The sequence below is a fragment of the Colias eurytheme genome, chromosome 15 (assembly GCF_061535395.1).
Source record: "Colias eurytheme isolate Ceu_HAF_F1 chromosome 15, ilColEury1 Martin Lab GWU primary, whole genome shotgun sequence".
Classification (NCBI taxonomy): Eukaryota; Metazoa; Arthropoda; class Insecta; order Lepidoptera; family Pieridae; genus Colias; species Colias eurytheme.
The window spans coordinates 305,885-329,695 of NC_142994.1; the positions used below are offsets into that span (position 1 = coordinate 305,885).

Sequence of the window (23,811 nt, forward strand, 5' to 3'; positions counted from 1 at the left end):
TCCATTTCTCTATCCTGTTAATTAACCACTGCGGGAATTGTAAAGCGCAATACACATTGAGCCCGCCGGGCCGCCGACATATGTCGGCAACTTTTTGTCGGCGGTCTAGTTGGCGGCTTCACTTATTACAAGCCGGAAAATTTGGTCGGTGGCATGTCGGCGGCTTGAGATGAGAAATTTATTTGACAGTCAACTACAGGTCGAGCGTCGTCGGGCAACTGAGCGCAGGCGTACCCAAGCCGCCAACATGTCGGCGGGCAACACGCGCGGGCGCATGTTGCCGACATGATTCTTTTCATACAGGCCGCCGGGTTGTGTCGCCGGGCTTTGTCGGCGGCCCGGCGGGCTCAGTGTGTATTGCGCTTAAATGACAGTAAATTTAATTACATATCACTTCGCAAGAATAACGGTCAGGATTTTCAGAAGACCTAATGTTTGTGCCTATCGAATGAAATCTACATGTGCTGAACGGTAAGAAGTCGACTACATAATAAATATACGTATAAATAAATCGCTAACACCAAAAGATCTACACATCAATGCTATAGTAAAGCTCGATACATACATTTTTCTACACAACGGAGCTATACGGATAAACTGTGGCTGTCAAAACTTCTCTGTTTTCTAAATCTGATCTTGAGGTTAATAGTTAAACTAACTATATATTTCAATTCTTTAAGGATGTAAATACTGTAAAATCTTGCACGGTTTAAAAACGCATCGCAATCTTTGTCTAAAGCTTTAATAAGCATAACAAGTAAAGACCACTACTCTCTCGTAAATAATCCGAAGTATTTAATAGCGCAAGAAGTAAGCAATAAGTAAGCAATGGAAATAGAGGTAAAATAATATTATTTGACACATTTCAGCTAACCAGACTGACAACACCAAAATGCTTAACTGCAAATACAACCTGTTTCAACTTAAAACTAAAGGAACGGATAAAAATTCGTGATAGAGCAAAAAATTATAGTCGCAACACAAACTCGATGTTCTGGACATTCATTTATCTGTTATTTTGTACACTACCTAGAGCAAATGTTAATTAATAAACAGCATTTTTACTATTTGATGCGATTTATATATTATGGTTAAATAGATATTTTTACTCTGGGCTGTCAAAGTGACGTTTCACGCATACAGACTATTCGGTAATTGTAAATAAATTGAATTTGATGTTCAAACAATATAAAATATTGTAAATACATAAAATTATAGCATTATTCTAGGTAGTGTACAACTCAGTTTTTGTAAGATAAATTTCTGAGTATTTTAGACACAAAGTTTATCCCCTCCGCTCCAACATACAACCTCTTTTAATACAATAAATAGGCCAAATATACGTGACATTGAACTTTAAGCTTATTCATGGTTTTAGCAAACGCATGATACAAATTAGCTAATTAAAATTTATTAAGGTGTCAAAATATAATGTTTCAATAAATATAAATTTGGCAAATATTGCTAGCTTTAAAATGGTTTTAACGTAGTAACGATTTACATTGGCGTAGCCACATTCGGGAAAAACACATACTTTACGAGGTCATTATGCGATGTAAAATTTTATCAATATTCGAAATAAATTAACTAAATACTATTAAAAATTATCCATGAATGTATGTCATGTAGCTTAAAATACGTAAATAATTTAGTATTTAAAATTAAATAACATGTCACATAATTATATTAATGTCACAAACGATTTGTTTAAGAGAAATCTCTGGCTACCCCAATGCATTATACTCATAATATTATCTATGCTACTAGAATAAATATTAAGTTATGTTTGTGAAGCTTAATCCCAAGCTGTTACCAAAGCTTTTACCACTGTTGTTACTCATTATTTATTGAAACATTCAACTCTTACATAGATTCACATTACTGTTGCTTGGCAACACTTATAGTAAAATACGATTATTTAAACAGTAGACAAGGTATATTCCCTTTGTTTTCTATTCAATTAAATGGATAAGCGATAATTGGATTAAATAAATACAATCAAACTTTCCCAAACGGTTCTTTAATGAAGAATATTTGTACTGATATTATAAAAAGTTATTTTTGGCATTACTATCAATAAAAAGGATTTATTTTTGTCAAAGAAATACTGTTAAAAATGTGAATAATGAGAGGATACATTACAATATTTAATATCTATACAATAAATTATATTTTCTTACTACGAAATAATATTTATAAACGCTGTGAACTTAGAAAAACAGTGTAATGTTATACAAAATTAAACACTCAATGAAGCGTTTCACGCTCATGTTAAATAATATTCGAGAATGGACAAATAATATATTAAAATTAATCACTCAGTGTTAACCCTCTACCCTCTAAGAACTCCCCTTGAAATCACATAATTATAAAATATTTAGCAAAATAACCTTCAAAACTTTGGTCGATTATCCGTGTCAATAAAAATATAGATATAAATTATAAACGTGTATTGGTCACAAGACTACACTACGGTTAACATTTTATAAACAAACTACCGAATTTTAAAAGATAAAGCATCCATCTACTGATAGGAAAGAAAAAAGTTAAAAACATTACAAGTTTCGTTTCAGATCTCGAGTGGTCAATACACGATTACCGATTTATTACAACGAATACGATAAAGACTACAGTACATCGAATAAAATTCTCGTAAAATATTCAATATCCGCCGATACACTCGACTGTACGTTAAAATGCGTGTAAAATGATATAGTGGTGCGTATGCGCGCGAGTGTATCGCGGGCGAGGTGGGAGGAGAGGGGGGGGTCAGCTCAGGAGAGCCCGCGCGGCTGGCTCGTGTCGTACGCGCGGATGACGTCCGCCTGCGACACGCTCGCGCCCTCCTCTTGCGAAAACGCGAAACCATCTGTCACAAACAACACGTTAATACCCAGTCAAGAGGCTTGTCATGCATTGCGTGCAGTCATGATGTCGATTCTGTGTATCGTGCTGTGTGAATCAAGCTTTTTAGTTTCATGTTTGCGAAACGGCTTAAGTGAATAAGCCTGTAAAAATAACTGTGTCTATAAAATTTGTTAAAATTCTGTGGACATAAATTGCAAAGATACTTATATTCATACCTTTCTTTCAATGAGAAAGGTGGTGTTTTTAATAATAATAATTGTTTTGTGTACATAAAAGTGGTCTTACGTTGTTCTGAAATTATAGTCACAGCGCGACTAGGTATGTAATAAAAAACAAACTAAGATAACTTTACAAATAACATTGCGAGTTTTGATATAATTTGGTCGTCTTAATAAGATCAAAACTAAAGAGAATTTCTATTTAAGGATTTAAATTCATTTTAATATCTCTAGGACCTTAACATTGAAATAATAGGATTCATTTTGCAATGCCACTAATTAGCAGATAGAATGTACAAAATTTGAAATGGTCCGTGTATAAGAATAGTTTAAATGTTCAAATTCGCAAGGTTATTTCACAGTAGAGTGGCGAATATCTTGGACATTAACTGCCTGGATTCCTTTGGAGTGGGGTATGAAATGCGGCTAACATGAACCGGGCAAATGATTTCACGCAAACTACCTACTATAAGAGTAGGCAAGCTGTAATTAATTATAATTAGGGTACTACTTTGAATAGGTTTTGAAAAAAAAAAATCTGTAATGATCTCTAATGAATTGATTCTTTTAGAACGAAACGTAAAGAATCCTTTATTAGAATAGTCATAATTGAATAAAATCTAAAACACTAGATACATGCTTGGAATTTTGTACCCAATGTGCCTGAATGTTGGAAATATTTGACGGCAAAATCTACAATGATAGAAAATCTGTGGCCAAGTTTTCAAATCAGATGATTTGAGAACTGGGCTAATTTGACTATTCGAAATGAAGAATGCTCAAATACCTACTATAAACATTTTATGGATAGAAATATCACTAAAACAGACCGAATTCTTGTTTTCCTGGAATATTTTTCTCTATAGCATTTTGTCAAAATCTCGATTCATATTTTGCTAAATTCTAATAGGACTTACGAGGACAGGAGGTACATATTTGCTTTTTAGGACTACATTTCGCTATCCAGGTCAGTTAACGCCCAAGTGGTAGTGCGCTACTCACGCGAGAGCTCCATCTCGATGTTGGCCCGCGTGGCGCGGCGCCCGAACACGCTGCGCACGTTCTGCAGCAGCCGCGCCGTCTCCGTGAGGCTACACACACCCCAACGTAAGCTTGTGCGATCGTGCTGCACCCGCCGTACGGTTTGTGTCGTACCGCGCGTGTGCGAAGCGATTCAGTATTGCTATGTTGGTATGATGCGTAGAAATGCATCGATGGTAGTTTAAATTGGGGATAATTAGTGTCTCTATGTGACATCATTTTTTTGGTATATTTATTATCATCCTTAAACACTGTTTAATAATATTTGTATTATTTAATGGAGGTGTATGTATCACTTTAACTCTCATCAGACACTTTTTTAAGTGTCAAAACGAACACAATACTAAATCCCATCGCACTTGTAAAGTAACACACTAACTACATATAAAGCGTATGTGAAGCCCATGCAAAGCCATGCAAGGTACGGGTGGAGGGTATACTCACACTGCGCTAACCGGACGAGGGCGTGGCTTGCGTCCGCGCCGCTAAACACACACCGATTAGTTTTTACGGGCTGATAGACGCTTACTGGTTGGTATTTGTTTCACTTATATGGTAAGTGTCAATTTAGTTCCAATTGTATAACAAACTCATCATATTATACCACTTTCAATGCTATCTTAGTACGCTCTATTTTGTAAATGTGATACATAATATAAAGTCATTTTTTTCAGTTACCTATATCTTCTTTAAATGTAAATAAGTTTATTGCAATATGTAATAAGTTATGTCTCGAATAAGTGTCAGTCCCGGCAGCCTAATTGAATCGAACATATCTATAGGTTACACAAAATCAACTTTCAATAAAATATGATGAGAAGTAAACTAGTAAGCGTCTACAGTTCCTTCCACATCCTGGTTATAAAGAACTAAAATACAATGTTATCCCAGCAGCCCAAGCCAATATGGCTCCCATGTCCTTGACGTTATCTTTCCTCACGCTACAAAAAACTAGACACTTGTAAATCAACAGTTTATTCATAAATACAAATTCACACGCTTAAAGCTACCTCAAGAAGGCGGACGAGTAATTAACTCGAAAATTTTAAAAGAAAACAACTAAAAATCTTTATTCGCCTTTTTGAAACGATACAATAAAACTACATCATAAGAACTGAATATTATTCCTAGTTGTAGAAAATTAAAATAAAAAAGAAAAACAGAACAAATAAACAATAAACGAATTGTGACATTTACAGATGACTCTAGATAATATGTGCAAAATAATTGAAGAAAAAGCAAAAAAAGCATTCAGTAAGGACATTCACTAATGCTACTTACATGAGCTCGATACAATATTTACAGGAAAAAAGATGAATTAAAGACTACACTTTCTATAAATCCTAGTTAGGCCATGCTTATTTGTGATTGACCTATTCAGTTTGTCTCTTTCGCACACAAACAATTTGACATTTGGTAGAAGGTGACAAAGCTATCCTGTTGGTCGTAAACGCAAATGGTAATGTATACTTTGTTTTTTACTTTCAGTATTCAAATGTTTTGCTCATCGCTTTCTATCTCATTTCTCCCAATGTCAAAATGTGTGTAAGTGAAAGAGACAAAATACAAAATTAGGTTGATGAATGAAAAATTACTTTATCACAATTTCAAAATTTAGTATATATTTATCACGCATTTTTTTGTTTAACATATAAATCTTACTAATTAAAGATAGGAGGATATTTTATTCTAATATATTTCACACAAACACCAATATATGTTTCTAAGACTAACAATAAAACCCCAAATCTTATTATAATGATAACATTTTAGAAAAATGCATTATTAATTTAAATAAATATTTTCAGCCTCGAGCTTATGACGGTAAGTACTAAAAATGATATATTTTCAGTTACTTATCCTTATTATAGATATTCATATGATTTTTAAAAATAAATACTTTAAATACACAGTAATTTTGTACAAACCCTAAATGCAAATTGTACTAAAACAAAATAGCAAGTTCAACAACTCCCTAGCGTATAAGCCAAATAATTATCTATAAACTCACTTCTACGAATCAGACTTATAATAAAAATTTTCACAAATCCATCCAATCAGTCATATAAACAATTCGATTAGGAACAACAATGATATTAGCTTAATATTACTTTTAACACATTTTAAACGATTTAGCCTATGGAAGTAGCCTACAGAAGACATAGCTAAAGTTAAATGTTACCACTTGAGCGCCGTCGCGCCGCTAACGAGGTACTTCAAGTGACGCCATCTTGCGGCCAAGTCGCTAAACATCGATATAAATACAAAAATATCACAATACCATCGCAATGTATTCGACATTTGTGTGGAAAACGTGTCGAGACGTGTACGTCCGATATAAATGCATCTAAATACATGCTACGTAGGAACAATTCGTGAGAAAATAGATTTTTGTTTTTGCTGCCACTGTAGAGATCGTGTATTGGAATATATGCGATTGAGCATTCGTTATTGCTTTTAACATGAGCACGTAAAGTAAAAAAAAATAATATTTGTACTATATAAATACTAATGGTTCGATAAATACAATCTGTTCAGCAACATCGTGCGCTCTGAATGTTAGAGTATATACAATGAGATAATGTACATTACATCTAGCTTCTAGCGTATCCGATAGTGTATTCACAGAATACGTTTAAATATTCAAATCCGATCGATATCAATAGCTTCTAGGAGGCCACGTGTCTGCTTGACAGTAACATCTAGCCTAAAAATTTGTAAACGTATCAGTCAATCGTATTAAAATACGCGAGAGATTCGACATGCAAGCAGGCACGTGCGCCCCGCTCAGCCGACGACGGCGAACTGTCATATAACGTGCGAGACGCGGCGGCGCGGGGGGCGGGCGCGCGGGGAGTTGGTGCGGCCGCCATCTTGTGGAGCGCCGCCATTTTGTTGTGCGCCGCCATTTTGTGCGCGGCGCGGGCTGGGGGGGGCCTCGGGCGCGACCCGGCGCCGCCACGCGAGCCCGCGCGGGGATTCACTGCGCCACACATAACGTTCAACGCTACCCTACCGTGCTCACGTGCGTGTGCGTGCCCGTACTGAGATAACTAGCTGCAAATACTGTGTGAACTCGCCCGCTAGTAGATAGTTACGTCACGCCGGAAATAAAATGTCGAACGCGCTAACACTACGAAATTATACACGAAATTGTTTATATTCTAATAAAATTAAATAAACAATCATTATTTGCGCCAAAAAAACAAAAATAATAAAACACGTAACTGTTAAATTTAAACTAAAACGGAACATTTTTCTAAACATTTATAAAGCTCGTTTAGAACTAAACACATACAGGCGACTATGTTAGCTCCTATATATAATGTATTATAATATAAAAAAATAAAAATAAAACATCGACACACCATGCGTATTATCTCAGGACGGGTCCGCAAGCGAGTGCGGGCGGTGCAAGCCAAATAAAAATAAACAAAATAATAACTATACTAAAACGTGCACACACAAATTTTTATTGTTTTTGGATTTCCCATGTCAATATAAAAACCCGAAATATAGTATGCGACAAATATCAAACAAACAGTACTAATAACTTTTTTATATACCCTCATTAAAGTTAATGCCTTCATGTTGTGAGGTAAAACATTTTTCATTTATTTGTTTGTTCACCACGATTAGTATAATTAAACCGATTAAAAAAGATTTAACAAATAATTCTCAAAGAGTTTATCTTATACTAAAACATTATACACACATAATATAATGCACAGATAATAAATAATAATTAAAGATTTAAAGACGAATAGAAAATCCAAACACAATAGGTGTCTTTGATGTATTATTTAAAATGTATAATGTGTATGTTCGTAAATAATATTATATTTCAGTGATACTGAGACAGGGAGGGGGCTATACACTAGCTTTATGCTAGAAAGAGATGCACTATACCATAATATTCTTGTCCTCTTTAACTTCTAAAATTGTAATGCTTAATATATAGATTTTTTCATATAATTATTATTTATACATTGTATACGTATAGAAAGGTTGTTTTTTTATATTATTTGATATAATATAATTGCACCTCTTTCTTATATGGGATAAATCTAACGCTAGATAATATTATGTAAATCAATGTAGTACAAAAATATACAGGGTGTAATCGTTAAGTGTGCACAGGCGATTATTCCGTAACTATTGCAGATATCAAAAAACTTTAAACTGATTTCGAAAGTACTTAACCTAATGAGTAAAATGGCCATAATAAATTTTTGAAAATAAAACGAGAAATATCCAAAAATGTTACATAGAACGCTCCCATACATTTTATTTCCCATACGTTTTGTATTCATAGCAGATTATCGAAGTGACGTCCTCATTGTGCAACACGATGAGGAGCTCTATTTGCAGTTTCGAAATGAACTTCCCTTCAAATTTGCGAAGTAATTTAAGCAGAAAACCAAAAAAAGAAAGAAAACGCTAAAATATTTCATATTAAATGTACTAGGTTGATCCAAAAGTAATGATAATTGGGTATTTCCTGTGCACATAAAAATATAAAATAACTGTTATTTGCTTGCTCATGTACTCACTAAGTTATTACAAAAAAATCATATCAATAGGCCACGTTTCCAAGTATTTACATTAATTTGAATGTGAACCGTGCGTGCCGGAATTTTTGCCGACAAAAAGAAGAAACAACAATTCGATATTTAGAGGGTGAATTACTAAATTTTTAATGAGATCAGGATAATTTTTTGGCACGATTTGTGACCATGGACGTTACCCGGGTTCACCATGTTTATGGTGAAACCAAGAAACAATTAATGGCCTGGATGCGAGCTTCCAAAGTGACGATGAAGAAATTCAAAGTGAAAATTAGTGGGATAGATTAAAGCGGCAGTTTTTTGGGGCGCCGAAGGAATAATTCTGGTGGAATATTTTAAGAAGGTAGCCACTATGTTGGGCTCTTACTACACAGACCATATTAAAACATTGCGGTAGGTTAGTAAGGAAAAGAGACATGGCAAACTGCGGGCTTGAATGTTGTTTCACCAAGACCACGCACCAGATCACAAAGCGTCAGTTGCAATGGCTGCCATTCAAAAATCGGCATTCCAAATGCTTGAACACCCACCCTGTTTGTTAGATCTAGCTCCTAGTTATTTCTATCTCTTTCCTCGGCTCAAGAAACACCGTCTTAGCAAAAAATTTTACGACGATAGCGAAGAGATGGCCGCGTTGAGGGGTTTTACGGATGAAGTCAAAGTTCTTTTTTCTAAGTTTTGGAAAAAAAATCTAGTTAGATTATATTATATTATCTAGAAGACTATCTAGCGAAATATTGTAACTGTAATGACCTGGTTTAATATTGATTATCATTCTTTTGGATCAACTCATGTACATGGGATAGTCATATCTCATACTAAATGTATGGGAGGGTTTCAAGTGAATTTTTTAGATATTTCTCGTTTTATTTTTAAAAATTTATTATGGCCATTTTACTCATTAGGTTAAGTACTTTCAATATCAGTTTAAAGTTTTTTGATATCTGTTATAGTTACGGAATAATCGCCTGTGCACACTTAACGATTACACCCTGTATACACAAATAATATATGACAAAACAAACATTTAAACGATATACAAAACAAAAAATAACGAAAAGAGAAGCCATCATTAGTTTTTTAAAATAGGATTACTATAGATTATAACTTTTATAGAATGTTGTATACTACAATAATAATATGTTGAATATAGTAATTTATGTCGCTCTATATCATTGTGCGGATTCGATTCTGTTTTTTTCTTCCTTGATTTATAATCAACGATAGTATAAATACTTTATATTTTTTGTTACATAATTGGAGAGAAATTTATTTGAAGCACCAAGTAAAAATACTCTTAGTAATCTTAAAAATTAAAAAGTGTATAATACAATGTGGTACTAAAGGGCTTCCCAATTCGACAATAATGATAATTATTTAAAAATGAAATACTGTGTTAACGTATGAGTGCACTGATATAAAATATACACTAAATATGAACATACCTATTTAAAATAATGAGAAATAAATCAAATAAAAATTTAATATAAATAAATACAATAATACCATATTCTATGTATGTTAATTTGTTTTGTTAATTATTGTAGTTGTATTGTTATATCAGTCATATAAATGTACTCAATTTATTTCACTAATAACATAAAAGAAATAATAATATTATGCATACATTTATATAACTGAACATTTATAAGTAGATTAAATTATATTATATTCGAACTGTACCATCAAAAGGGTACAGTTAAAAAACACGTTGACACGACACCGACACGACATTTTATCGTAACGGCAATCTAAGATTCTTCACTCAGCATAATGTGAAAATTAAAAAGTATACGTGCATAATTTTATGACCAACAACCAATTTTGCCAACCACCATATAACCCCAGTACCATCATATTGAAAATGCAGTTCAATCTTCGTGAGGAAGAATCTTATTATTTGCACGCCATTTATGGCTAATGTGTTGATTCGACCTATAATATAATTTTGTTATCTTTGTACACACATTATGCAAATAAAGAAATTTATTTATTGTATAAATAAAAATGTTTAATTTGGAAAGAATATATCTTATTTATCAGAAATATTTGTGCGTCAAATTCTTTGTGAGAGCTTTATTTGCAAACTTTAATTTATTTAATCATGATTCGTTAATAAATAAACTCAAACTCAAACATTCATTTATTCAATTAGACTACTATTTAGTAGCACTTTCGAATCGTCATTACATAAGTATTTTTAACATTTACCACCGATTCGGAAAGCAGTATCTATGGAGAAGAATCGGCAAGAAACTCAGACTAAAGATATACAAAATTATAAGTTATAAAACTTTGCATTGCTAGCAATGTTGAATGTATTAATATTATTTCGTTCTGTATATCAAAAATCACAATATAACACGAGACTATTTGATCACTTTTCATACAACTTGAAAAAAAAATTAAAAAAAAAAGTTTTTCTAAACCCTATAATGTCACCATACGATAAAAACATCGTATCGGCGTCGTAACATCGCAATACAAACGTTACTCACGAGTGCCTCGGGTGCGAGAGCAGCGCGGCGGGGTCCCGCTTCTTTATCTCGCTCTCGCGGACCGCTTCCGTCATCGTTTTGAACGCTGAGTTGTGGATGCTGGAATACAGTGCAGTTTGGTATTAGTTGTCATCAAGAAGCTTATATCTAATACACTAGAGATTTCAGTATGAACATTAACTTGTAACAAGAAAATATGACCTTGAATGACGCCTGTATGTTTTTTCACACCAACTTGGCAAGTTAGGTGTGAAAGGGATAAAAAAACATACAGGCGTCATTCCATGTCATATTTTCTTGTTACAAGTTAATGTTCATACTGAAATATCCAGTGTATTAGATATAAGCTTCTTGGTTGTGATGTATAGGTTGATTTTTGGTAAGAGACCTATAGATTAGTTTAAGCCTACAAAATAGTAGCAGAAATATAGTTTACAAACTAATATTCATAGGAAGACAAATCACAAAAGTATAGGGGATGAATTCATTGAATTAACGTACGTACGTATATTCAATATTTGTGTTATGAACTTTTTCTTTCAAATACAGGGATAATCTGCTGCTTACTCCAGTTAACATTTTAATATTGGAAACTTGGAAATTATTTATACTACCAAATACCAATACTTGTTACAATAATTTTTGTCATTATCAATGGATCTTACTATATCGATAAAATTAATTCATCCAACAAATACTGCACTATTATTCAAAACTTCTACCCAACAAATACATTTCAAGTTCACAATTACAATAGTACATCAATCAGAGATTCCACTACTACATACTTTAAACAGTCCACTATACCCAATATAACTTTTAAATTTCCCTTCAAATCATCAATGTTTTACACAAGTATCTACAATCAACCCACTATACCCAATCCCTGTCTACAAAAAAAGACGGGTTGCACTCCGGGAGTGCCGGCAGAAGTGAAAACTTGATTATTAACGTTCAGCATGTTTGATATTTTGGAATGGTATCCGTCTAACGCATGGAATATAAGGGCTAAAAAAAAAATCCGTCTTACGCTTTTTCGATCAGGCCACGTGTCCTGACGCGAGTTTAAGATTTTATACCCAACGCCGCTAAAGAAGTTTTCACTTCAAAAACCCACACAAATCTACAACACAGTGTACACACACACTAGTTTGCGTCTCCGCTGCACTGAGGCGTATGGGAACGGACATCAGCTTGTTCCGTGATACCTTGCTTTTCGGACACCGTATTCTTCCATACCCAAAATAGCCCGCTATTCTGATCCGAATAAAATATTCTATTTATTTTTGATATGATAGTTTCCTTCCATGGCAGAGTGTTTTTGCGATTTACATGGATGTAATCAAGGATTGTTAAATTTATTTTAGAGATCGATAGAATTTACAATGTTGTCGATTATTTCAGAGAGCATATGAATGCCTTTCAAATATAATCCTCGCGATTCCTGAAGCTTCATTAATATAAAATGGTAAATCATCAACATATCTTAAATGTGAAAAAGGACCTAAAATAGAACCTTGTGGGACACCTTATTGGATAACTGAATCGGGTGAGATTTGACCTACAAATGAAATCTTTTTAATTCAGTTATATAAATAAGTGACTAACCGATCTTGAGCATTATTACTCATCACAGTAAAATATGAATTTACTTATTAATGTTTTGTGTACGACGTAATCGAAAGCTATAGCAATGTCATAAAAAATACCTATAGTATTTTGATATTGTAAAATTTTGAAATGTTGAATTTGGTATTGTATATGTAAAATGTATATTCAATGCAAGTGGTAGGTATAGTGTGTCGGATTGTCGACTGTAATGTGTCTATTGTGAGGTGTATATGAGTTATAGTGTAAAGTTGGTATGTCGTGTATGGTGTGTGTAGTGTGTGGTGTGCCTAGTGCGAAGTGTAAGTGTATAAAGTGTGTTTTGTGGTGTGTGTTGTGTGAAATGTGTCTAGTGTGAAGTGTATATTACGTATATAGTGTGGTGGTGCGCTACTCACACAGTGATGAGCAGATCTGGCACGAGCGTGGCGAGCGGCACGAGCGGCAGAGCGAGCCAGAACACGAGCGACGTGCACACCATGCGGTCCATGCCTCGCATCACCGCGCCGATCAGTATCGTCGGGTACAGGTTGCTGGTCAGTGTAGTTATAATTTAATAAAAAAAGACCGTGTCTGCCGAGCACACGTATCAGAAGTCAAATCAGGCATAAAGGCGTAAAAGAAGGCACACGTATCACTTTGACAAGATTTAAAAATACAAAAATCGTCGCCTTAATCCATGACGTGATGGCATTGCCATGACGCGATCTTGAAAAATTACTCTTAACGCGTCTAAAGATGTTTCACTTCAAAAAAATCATTATCTTAATAAATATCTTCACTACATAGTATAAAACAAAGTCGATATGTCCCTTTGTACGCTTAAATCTTTGAAACTACGCAACGGATTTTGATGCGGTTTTTTTTAATAGAAAGAGTGATTCAAGAGGAAGATTTATATGTATAATAACATCAATTAAATAGTGGAGAAGTACTGTTATTTTTGAGGTTTCTAATGTGATGTCGTGAATAGTTACATTTTTTCCGCTTACATTGCAAACGCAGGCTGAACCCTACGAGTTTTATCAAAATATTGTACTAAGTATTGTACACATTGAAAAGGTCTACAGAAAAGTCCGCGATGGTATATGTTTATCTCTTATGGATAACCCACAATAACTTTTTTTTGTCATTTACTTTTTACGACAAATAATGGCTAATTTTCGAAGCGATTTTAACCAATACAGCATTAATCCTTAACCAATTAAATACCTTGAATACATTGTTCATTTAATATAGATCTATATGGCCGTTTACACCGTATGATTTAAGTGAATATTTTCGAAGTTATTACAGATTTAAAAATTGCGGGACGTAGCGTTTGCGGTGGTACCGGCCGGCCGCCCGGCTATATATTATTTTATACCCGTGCGAAGCCGCTCCGGCCTGTTTTTATATACAGGGTGTAATCGTTAAGTGTGCACAGGCGATTTTTCCGTAAGTATTACAGATAACAAAAAACTTTAAACTAATATCGAAAGTACTTAACCTAATGAGTAAAATGGCCGTAATAAATTTTTAAAAATAAATCGAGAAATATCAAAAAATTTATCTTTAAACCCTCCCATACATTAAGTATGAAATTTGAATATCCCATATACCTACATTTAATATGAAAGATTTTAGCTTTCTTTTTCTTTTTTGGTTTTCTGCTTTAATTACTTCGCAAATTTGAAGTGGCATTTTCCACGCTTTTTCCGGACATTTTCACGCATTTTCCGGATATTTTCCGGGGATTTTCCGAGCATTTTCCGGGCATTTTCCAGGCATTTTCCACGCTTTTTCCGGACATTTCCACGCATTTTCCGGATTGTTTTCAGACATTTTCTGGAAATTTCCACGCATTTTCTGAGCATTTCCCAGGAATTTTCCGGTTATTTTCCGGGAATTTCCCTGGCTTTTCCCGGGGATTTTCCGGATGTTTCCCAGACATTTTCCGGACATTTCCCTGGCATATTCCGGGGATTTTCCAGACATTTTCCGGGGATTTTCCGAGTATTTCCCAGGGATTTTCCAGACATTTTCCAGACATTTCCCTGGCATTTTCCGGGGATTTTCCACGCATTTCCCAGACATTTTCCGGACATTTCTCAGGCATTTTCCGGGCATTTTCCGGATATTTTCCGGACATTTTCACGCATTTTCCGGATATTTTCCAGGCATTTTCCAGGGATTTTCCACGGTTTTTCCGGAAATTTCCACGCATTTTCCGAGCATTTCCCAGGAATTTTCCGGATATTTTCCGGGAATTTCCCTGGCATTTTCCGGGGATTTTCCAGACATTTCCCGGGGATTTTCCAAACATTTACAGGCTATGTCAGGGAAATGTCCGGAAAATGCCTGGAAAATTCCCGGAAAATATCCGGAAATTGCGTGAAAATGTCCGGAAAAACATGGAAAATGTCACTTCAAATTTGTGAAGTAATTAAAGCAGAAAACCAAAAAAAGGAAAGAAAGCTAAAATCTTTCATATTAAATGTAGGTATATGGGATATTCAAATTTCATACTTAATGTATGGGAGGGTTTAAAGATAATTTTTTTGATATTTCTCGATTTATTTTGAAAAATTTATTACCGCCATTTTACTCACTAGGTTAAGTACTTTCGATATCAGTTTAAAGTTTTTTGTTATCTGTAATACTTACGGAAAAATCGCCTGTGCACACTTAACGATTACACTCTGTATATGTACAACGTTCACAGTTTTTCTGTAGTGTATTTAGTATCAGCATTGCACCCGTGCAAAGCCGGGGCGGGACGCTAGTAATATATAAATTTGAGTTGACTGTGACTCCCAAATGTTAATGATTGCTAATTTTTGTCAATTATGTAAATCATTTTTTTTTAGAAGGTGGCGTATGTAGTGTGTGTTATTATTAGCAGTAATCGAATATCGTAAATTCAGCGGTTTGTGGCGCGGCGAATGGCGACACTCCTGCGAGAGCCAGTCGCCTACCACTCCCCTACCTAAGTGTAATAAAGTATAAATTTTTAAATGTAATAAAGCATATCCGGTATTTAATTTGAAGACCCCAGCCTCTGTACACTAAATATCGATCGATCGATCAATAAATCAATCAGTCGATATATCGATCGATCAATCGATCATTCAATCAATCAATCGATCAATCAATCGATCAATCGATCAATCAATCAATCAATAATCGATCAATCGATATATCGATCGATCAATCAAATCAACCAATCAATAATCGATCAATCAATAATTTATCAATCGATCAGTCGATATATCAATCGATCAATCGATCCATCGATCATTCAATCAATCTATCAATAATCGATCAATCGATCGATCAATAATCGATCAATCGATAAATCGATCGATCAATCGATCATTCAATCAATCGATCAATCGTTCAATCCATCAATCAATCAATCAATCGATCAATCAATCGACCAGTCAATTCTATCAATCAATCAATAATCGATCAATCAATAATCGATCAATCAATAATCGATCAATTCTATCAATCAATCAATAATCGATCAATCAATAATCGATCAATCAATAATCGATCAATCGATCAATCATTCAATCAATTCTATCAATCAATCAATAATCGACCAATCAATAATCGATCAATCAATAATCGACCAATCAATAATCGATCAATCAATAATCGACCAATCAATAATCGATCAAGCAATAATTGATCAATCAATAATCGATCAATCAATAATCGATCAATCAATAATCAATCAATCAATAATCGATCAATCAACAATCGATCAATCAATAATCGATCAATCAATAATCGATCAATCAATAATCGATCAATTCTATCAATCAATCAATAATCGATCAATCAATAATCGATCAATCAATAATCGACCAATCAATAATCGATCAATCAATAATCGACCAATCAATAATCGATCAATCAATAATCGATCAAGCAATAATCGATCAATCAATAATCGATCAATCAATAATCGATCAATCAATAATCGATCAATCAATAATCGATCAATCAATAATCGATCAATCAATAATCGATCAATTCTATCAATCAATCAATAATCGATCAATCAATAATCGATCAATCGATCAATCAATAATCGATCAATCAATAATCGATCAATCAATAATTTATCAATCGATCAGTCGATATATCAATCGATCAATCGATCCATCGATCATTCAATCAATCTATCAATAATCGATCAATCGATCGATCAATAATCGATCAATCGATAAATCGATCGATCAATCGATCATTCAATCAATCGATCAATCGTTCAATCCATCAATCAATCAATCAATCGATCAATCAATCGACCAGTCAATTCTATCAATCAATCAATAATCGATCAATCAATAATCGATCAATCAATAATCGATCAATTCTATCAATCAATCAATAATCGATCAATCAATAATCGATCAATCAATAATCGATCAATCGATCAATCATTCAATCAATTCTATCAATCAATCAATAATCGACCAATCAATAATCGATCAATCAATAATCGACCAATCAATAATCGATCAATCAATAATCGACCAATCAATAATCGATCAAGCAATAATTGATCAATCAATAATCGATCAATCAATAATCGATCAATCAATAATCAATCAATCAATAATCGATCAATCAACAATCGATCAATCAATAATCGATCAATCAATAATCGATCAATCAATAATCGATCAATTCTATCAATCAATCAATAATCGATCAATCAATAATCGATCAATCAATAATCGACCAATCAATAATCGATCAATCAATAATCGACCAATCAATAATCGATCAATCAATAATCGATCAAGCAATAATCGATCAATCAATAATCGATCAATCAATAATCGATCAATCAATAATCGATCAATCAATAATCGATCAATCAATAATCGATCAATCAATAATCGATCAATTCTATCAATCAATCAATAATCGATCAATCAATAATCGATCAATCGATCAATCAATAATCGATCAATCAATAATCGATCAATCAATAATCGATTAATCAATAATCGATCAATTAATAATCGATCAATCAATAATCAATCAATCAATAATCGATCAATCAATAATCGATCAATCAATAATCGATCAATCAATAATCGATCAATCAATAATAGATCAATTCTATCAATCAATCAATAATCGATCAATCAATAATCGATCAATCAATAATCGATCAATCAATAATCGATCAATAATCGATCAATCAATAATCGATCAATCAATAATCGATCAATCAATAATCGATCAATCAATAATCGATCAATGAATAATCGGTCAATCGATATATCGATCGATCGATCGATCAAGCGATCAATCAATCGATCAAGCGATCAATCAATCGATCATTCAATCTATCAATCGATCAATCAATCGATCAATTGATCATTCAATCAATCGATCAATCAATCAATCAATCGATCAATCATTCAATCAATCAATCAATCAATCAATCGATCAATCAATCAATCATTCAATCAATCAATTAATAATCGATCAATCAATAATTGATCAATCGATCGACCAATCGATCATTCAATCAATCGTTCAATCCATCAATCGATCAATCAATCAATCAATCGATCAATCAATCGACCAGTCGATCGATCAATCAATCAATCAATCGATAAATTTCTGATACAATGTTTATTTTATAATTATGTAATATTATGCTCATCTATCTATACTTTCTATAATAATAATATTATAAAGCTGAAGAGTTTGTTTGAACGCGCTAATCTCAGGAACATAAGACCAACAGGAGCGGAGCCACGCGGGTGGAACCGCGGGGCGCAGCTAGTCTATATTAAAACTCGAGAACGGCTCCACCAAATCGGCTAATATTTTTAACGTTTTTTGTAAGGCACAAGGATGTTTCTTATGGAAAGAAAATACTTCACAAGCATGTTAAAAAAATCCCTTACCTATAGATAACAATAAACAGTATCCACAACGCGACAGAGCCCCAGATGGACACGTGCGTGACCCACGTCCACGAGTGCGTCGCCAGCCCCGCCTTCAGGCACACCGTCGCCACTACGTACTGTAGGAACACACACGTTTATGTTGAAAAAATACTTTTTGTTTTAGTTTTATAGCAGTAAATGCACTTAAAGACAAGAAAAACTGCTATATACTGTGATGCGTCAGAAAGCATGTGGGGTGTATGAATAAAAAAGGTTGTTACAAGTGCAAGTGATAAATTGTCTAACGGGGTAAATAATTGTGTTGTTTGATGGATGATTGCCGTGTTTTGTATGAACGTCGTCGACTTGCTGTAATATTACTAAATATATCTCTGTGTGTGTATGTGTTCGTGTGCGTTTATTTTTGTTATTTTTTCAGTAACTGTGTGTGTGTGTGTGTCACTCACGGTGTAGACGAGGTTGCCAAGCACGAGGTAGCCGCCGTCCCGGCCGCTGGGCCACAGCACGTGGTGCGAGGTGTGTGTGTGTGTGTGTGTCCCACTCACGGTGTAGACGAGGTTGCCGAGCACGAGGTAGCCGCCGTCCCGGCCGCTGGGCCACAGCACGTGGTGCGAGGTGTGTGTGTGTGTGTGTGTCCCACTCACGGTGTAGACGAGGTTGCCGAGCACGAGGTAGCCGCCGTCCCGGCCGCTGGGCCACAGCACGTGGTGCGAGGTGTGTGTGTGTGTGTGTGTCCCACTCACGGTGTAGACGAGGTTGCCGAGCACGAGGTAGCCGCCGTCCCGGCCGCTGGGCCACAGCACGTGGTGCGAGGTGTGTGTGTGTGTGTGTGTGTGTGTGTGTGTGTGTGTGTGCCACTCACGGTGTAGACGAGGTTGCCGAGCACGAGGTAGCCGCCGTCCCGGCCGCTGGGCCACAGCACGTGGTGCGAGGTGTGTGTGTGTGTGTGTGTCCCACTCACGGTGTAGACGAGGTTGCCGAGCACGAGGTAGCCGCCGTCCCGGCCGCTGGGCCACAGCACGTGGTGCGAGGTGTGTGTGTGTGTGTGTGTGTGTGTGTGTGTGTGTGCCACTCACGGTGTAGACGAGGTTGCCGAGCACGAGGTAGCCGCCGTCCCGGCCGCTGGGCCACAGCACGTGGTGCGAGGTGTGTGTGTGTGTGTGTGTGTGTGTGTGTGTGTGTGTGTGTGTGCCACTCACGGTGTAGACGAGGTTGCCGAGCACGAGGTAGCCGCCGTCCCGGCCGCTGGGCCACAGCACGTGGTGCGAGGTGTGTGTGTGTGTGTGTGTGTGTGTGTGTGTGTGTGTGCCACTCACGGTGTAGACGAGGTTGCCGAGCACGAGGTAGCCGCCGTCCCGGCCGCTGGGCCACAGCACGTGGTGCGAGGTGTGTGTGTGTGTGTGTGTGTGTGTGTGTGTGTGTGTGTGTGTGTGCCACTCACGGTGTAGACGAGGTTGCCGAGCACGAGGTAGCCGCCGTCCCGGCCGCTGGGCCACAGCACGTGGTGCGAGGTGTGTGTGTGTGTGTGTGTGTGTGTGTGTGTGTGTGTGTGTGCCACTCACGGTGTAGACGAGGTTGCCGAGCACGAGGTAGCCGCCGTCCCGGCCGCTGGGCCACAGCACGTGGTGCGAGGTGTGTGTGTGTGTGTGTGTGTGTGTGTGTGTGTGTGTGTGTGTGTGCCACTCACGGTGTAGACGAGGTTGCCGAGCACGAGGTAGCCGCCGTCCCGGCCGCTGGGCCACAGCACGTGGTGCGAGGTGAGCAGCACGGGCAGCCAGAACAGCAGCACCGAGTGCAGCAGCGCGTTCACCGCCCACACCCAGAACACGCGCACGTTGAACAGCAGCCCCTGCTGCGACGGGATGTACAGCACCGGGTGCTGCACGTGCCATGTTATAGAGGTGTTTTAGTTCATGTATACAGGTAAAAACAACGTTATCCTTGAAATAGGTGGTTGGGTTACACTTGTACAACGTAAGTTCAATGTAAAAATATATTTTTCAAGTTATGTCACAAATTTTCTTAAAATTATTTCACCCTATACAAGTGCACGCAAGGAAACGGAAAAGAGTAGAATTCGATTTCTCTGGGGGGTACACGGGTGGCCGAAAGATCAGGCGTCACCACAGTGTCGGAAGACGCGGATTCGAATCCCACCCTGTGATCGAATTTTTTTCCATTTTTTTTTTAATTATCAAATATTGTTTTTAGTTTGTTTGTCATGATTTTTTTCATAAAGTATACAACTGAAGTAAAAATTTCTGTTACCATAAGAAGGCTGCATCTTTACTGACTAACACAGGCTATAAGCTATCTATACTAATCTATACTAATATTATAAAGAGGAAAGGTTTGTTTGTATGTATGTATGTATGGTTTTCACGCATAAACTACTGGACCGATTTTGATGAAATTTGGCAGAGATTTATTGCGAAATATGTACCACGGGCGAAGCCGGGGCGGACCGCTAGTATTTTATAATTTTGTTAACACTTGTCAAAAATTTTGAATTGCAATCATCAGAAACATTAAAATCTGCGGGAATTCATGTCTATCCAACTGCTTTCTTTCTTTACTATAACGCTTACCCTGATCATAATTTCCGGAGAGCAGATCTTATCAAAGAGTCCAATAGCGAAGGGCGGCAGCGCTGTGAAGATCACATTGTAGAAACCTATAGTCCAGCGCTCGAACAGAATCTGACCAGACCTGGAAGAAGACAATTGCACGCCTCATAAGCGAAGCGTTGAGGTGGGTACTACTGTCACTTCGCGCAAAACATCTGATTTTTCAAACTTAAAATGTCTTTATGTATCATACATTGCACTTGTAAGATAATACATACACACACATATTAAGAAAAAATACTATTTTTAACATTCATGATATTTTTGATGTCATTTTTGTTATTTAAACTAGTTAAAAAAAAGTTTAAAAAAAGTTCTGTCTTGGACGTCCGTGTGTCTGTATGTGCGGAGGATTTTCTTGTTAGCACGATAGCGACCGAAATACTTTACTAATCGAGTCTTTTTTTTTCTCTTACGCTTGAGTATGCTCAGGAATAGAACCCTTTCATTTTTCAGGGTCTGATTCGATGTGGTTTAATTGTTATTAAATAAACAAAAATAATTATTAATAAATAATTATTAAAAAAAAAATTATGAGGCGTGCACTTTTGGATTTCCCAAATTTTTGTATTTTACTATTTCTCTAAACTATTCCACTGCCATGGAATCATCATGCTCATAAAACGGGATTCTTTGAACATTTATATTTCGTATCATTATATTGTTCATAAAAATTATCCTTATTAAATTTGCTTAGAACAATATGACCACACGGACCATGAACATAGTAGAAGAAGAAGAAGACTGAAGAAGGTGTCATAATCATGAAATAACTGTTGCAAAAATGGGCATTTTTAACCACAATGCGACGTCACACTTAACAATTTGATTGACTGACCGGTTGGCTTGGTTGGTAATGGCCCTGCCTTCCAATCAAGAGGTTGTGGGTTCAATTCCCACCCGGGGTAAATATTTGTGTGATAGAGATGGATATTTACTCTGTGTCTGAGTGTTATATCAGCCATCTGGTTTCCATAATACAAGCGAAGGCTTATCAGATCGTGCCGTGTGTGAAAATTGTCCGGAAATATTTATTTCATTTAATTTTGAGGGTAACTCACCATGCAGAGTATATAGCGAACCATAGCTCAATGACGTAGAGGCAAATGTTCTTGTAGAACGAGTAGAGGATCAGCTTGCTGATGCGCGAGTAGTTCCACGCGCCGTGCACCAGTAGTAGGCGGAGCAGGAAGCGGAACTGGGGGGAATATAATTTTGTGGTAGAAATAAATGTTAGGATATAGATTGTGTGATTGTCATAGCAAGTTTATATTGTAGTGTGTAATGTATTGTATGTGTGTGTAATAATATATAGTCCAGCCCCCCTAGACAATAGGTTTTCTATTAGCGTAAAGTTTAATAGAATAGATTATAAATGTATGAGATTGACGTTTGATTACGACGACAATGACGATTGATTACGTCAATCTCATACATTCATAATCTATTCTATTAAACTTTACGCTAATAGAAAGCCACTTGTCTAGGGGGGCTGCTGTTTTGAATAAAGTCTTCAGTTTAATACAGTATAAAACAGCCTACAGTCGGGATCAGGTGTTCTATTTACCACCAACCAATGCAATATTTGAGAATGTATTTATTTGTTCCCTTTAGGTGGTCTATAATTCAGATTTTATTGGAAAAGGTTGGTTCAACGTTGTTATCAGGATCTGACATTTAGAATCTGCTTTCTTTTATCCTGCAAAGTGATATGTGATGTGTTGTGATAATCTATCACCCTGCATAGATTGTGATATGGTTATTAGGTACCTATATGAATAGTTGCGTGTTTCATGTGAAGGTGGTCTATTTAGAGGTTAGTTCTATTGAACTATGGGAGGGTTTTTGATAAGTATTATGGGTGGTGTATGTGTGTATGTCAGTACCCACCTGCGCGATACTATAATCAGACGCGCAAACCGCCTGCAGCCCCTCAACGCCGGAGATGCCGACACCGACAGAGGCCCGCTGTATCATCGCCACGTCGTTAGCGCCGTCACCTATCGCAAGTGTCACCGCACCTGTCGCACGGGACACCAAGTCCACCACCTGGGTAATAAAGTGCAGTTTATACATCCTACTACTATTATAAAGGCGAAAGTTTGTAAGTATGGATGTATGGATGTTTGTTACTCTTTCACGTAAAAACTACTGAACCGATTACAATGAAATTTAGCACACATATAGAAGGTAACTTGGATTAACACATAGGATAGGTTTTATCCCGGAAATCCCACGGGAACGGGAACTATATTTGAAAAAGAATTTGAAACGTCATTAGGTACACATTTTTAACATTTACCACCGATTCGGAAAGCAGTATCTACAGAGAAGAACCGGCAAGAAACTCCATAATTGCTCTTTTTAATCATGTCAGTTTTACCATACAATACAGTCATTTTTAATACAATCACTTTCAATAACCGTTGCGTTACACATTTAAATTAAACACTAGC

At 36.1% G+C, this 23,811-nt stretch overlaps 1 protein-coding gene across 6 annotated transcripts in view; it reads right to left on the reverse strand.

Moving 5' to 3' along the window:
• Positions 1 to 868: 868 nt before the first annotated feature.
• ATP8A (ATPase phospholipid transporting 8A1) overlaps positions 869 to 23,811 on the reverse strand; it is a 92,808-nt gene continuing 69,865 nt past the window's right edge. For 2 of the 6 annotated variants that reach the window (XM_090110153.1, XM_090110156.1), the window contains 9 exons: positions 23,246 to 23,404; positions 22,417 to 22,553; positions 21,317 to 21,437; positions 20,416 to 20,607; positions 18,726 to 18,844; positions 13,200 to 13,334; positions 11,194 to 11,292; positions 4,089 to 4,177; positions 2,635 to 2,869 (listed from right to left, as the gene is read on the reverse strand). In XM_090110153.1, coding sequence (XP_089966279.1) covers positions 2,775 to 2,869; positions 4,089 to 4,177; positions 11,194 to 11,292; positions 13,200 to 13,334; positions 18,726 to 18,844; positions 20,416 to 20,607; positions 21,317 to 21,437; positions 22,417 to 22,553; positions 23,246 to 23,404 — 1,146 coding nt within the window. In that variant the 3' untranslated portion in view covers positions 2,635 to 2,774. Of the gene's footprint in view, positions 2,870 to 4,088; positions 4,178 to 4,443; positions 4,613 to 5,605; positions 7,111 to 11,189; positions 11,293 to 13,199; positions 13,335 to 18,725; positions 18,845 to 20,415; positions 20,608 to 21,316; positions 21,438 to 22,416; positions 22,554 to 23,245; positions 23,405 to 23,811 lie in introns of those variants that run through there. The other 4 variants (XM_090110158.1, XM_090110155.1, XM_090110154.1 and 1 more) reach the window with 4 other exon arrangements.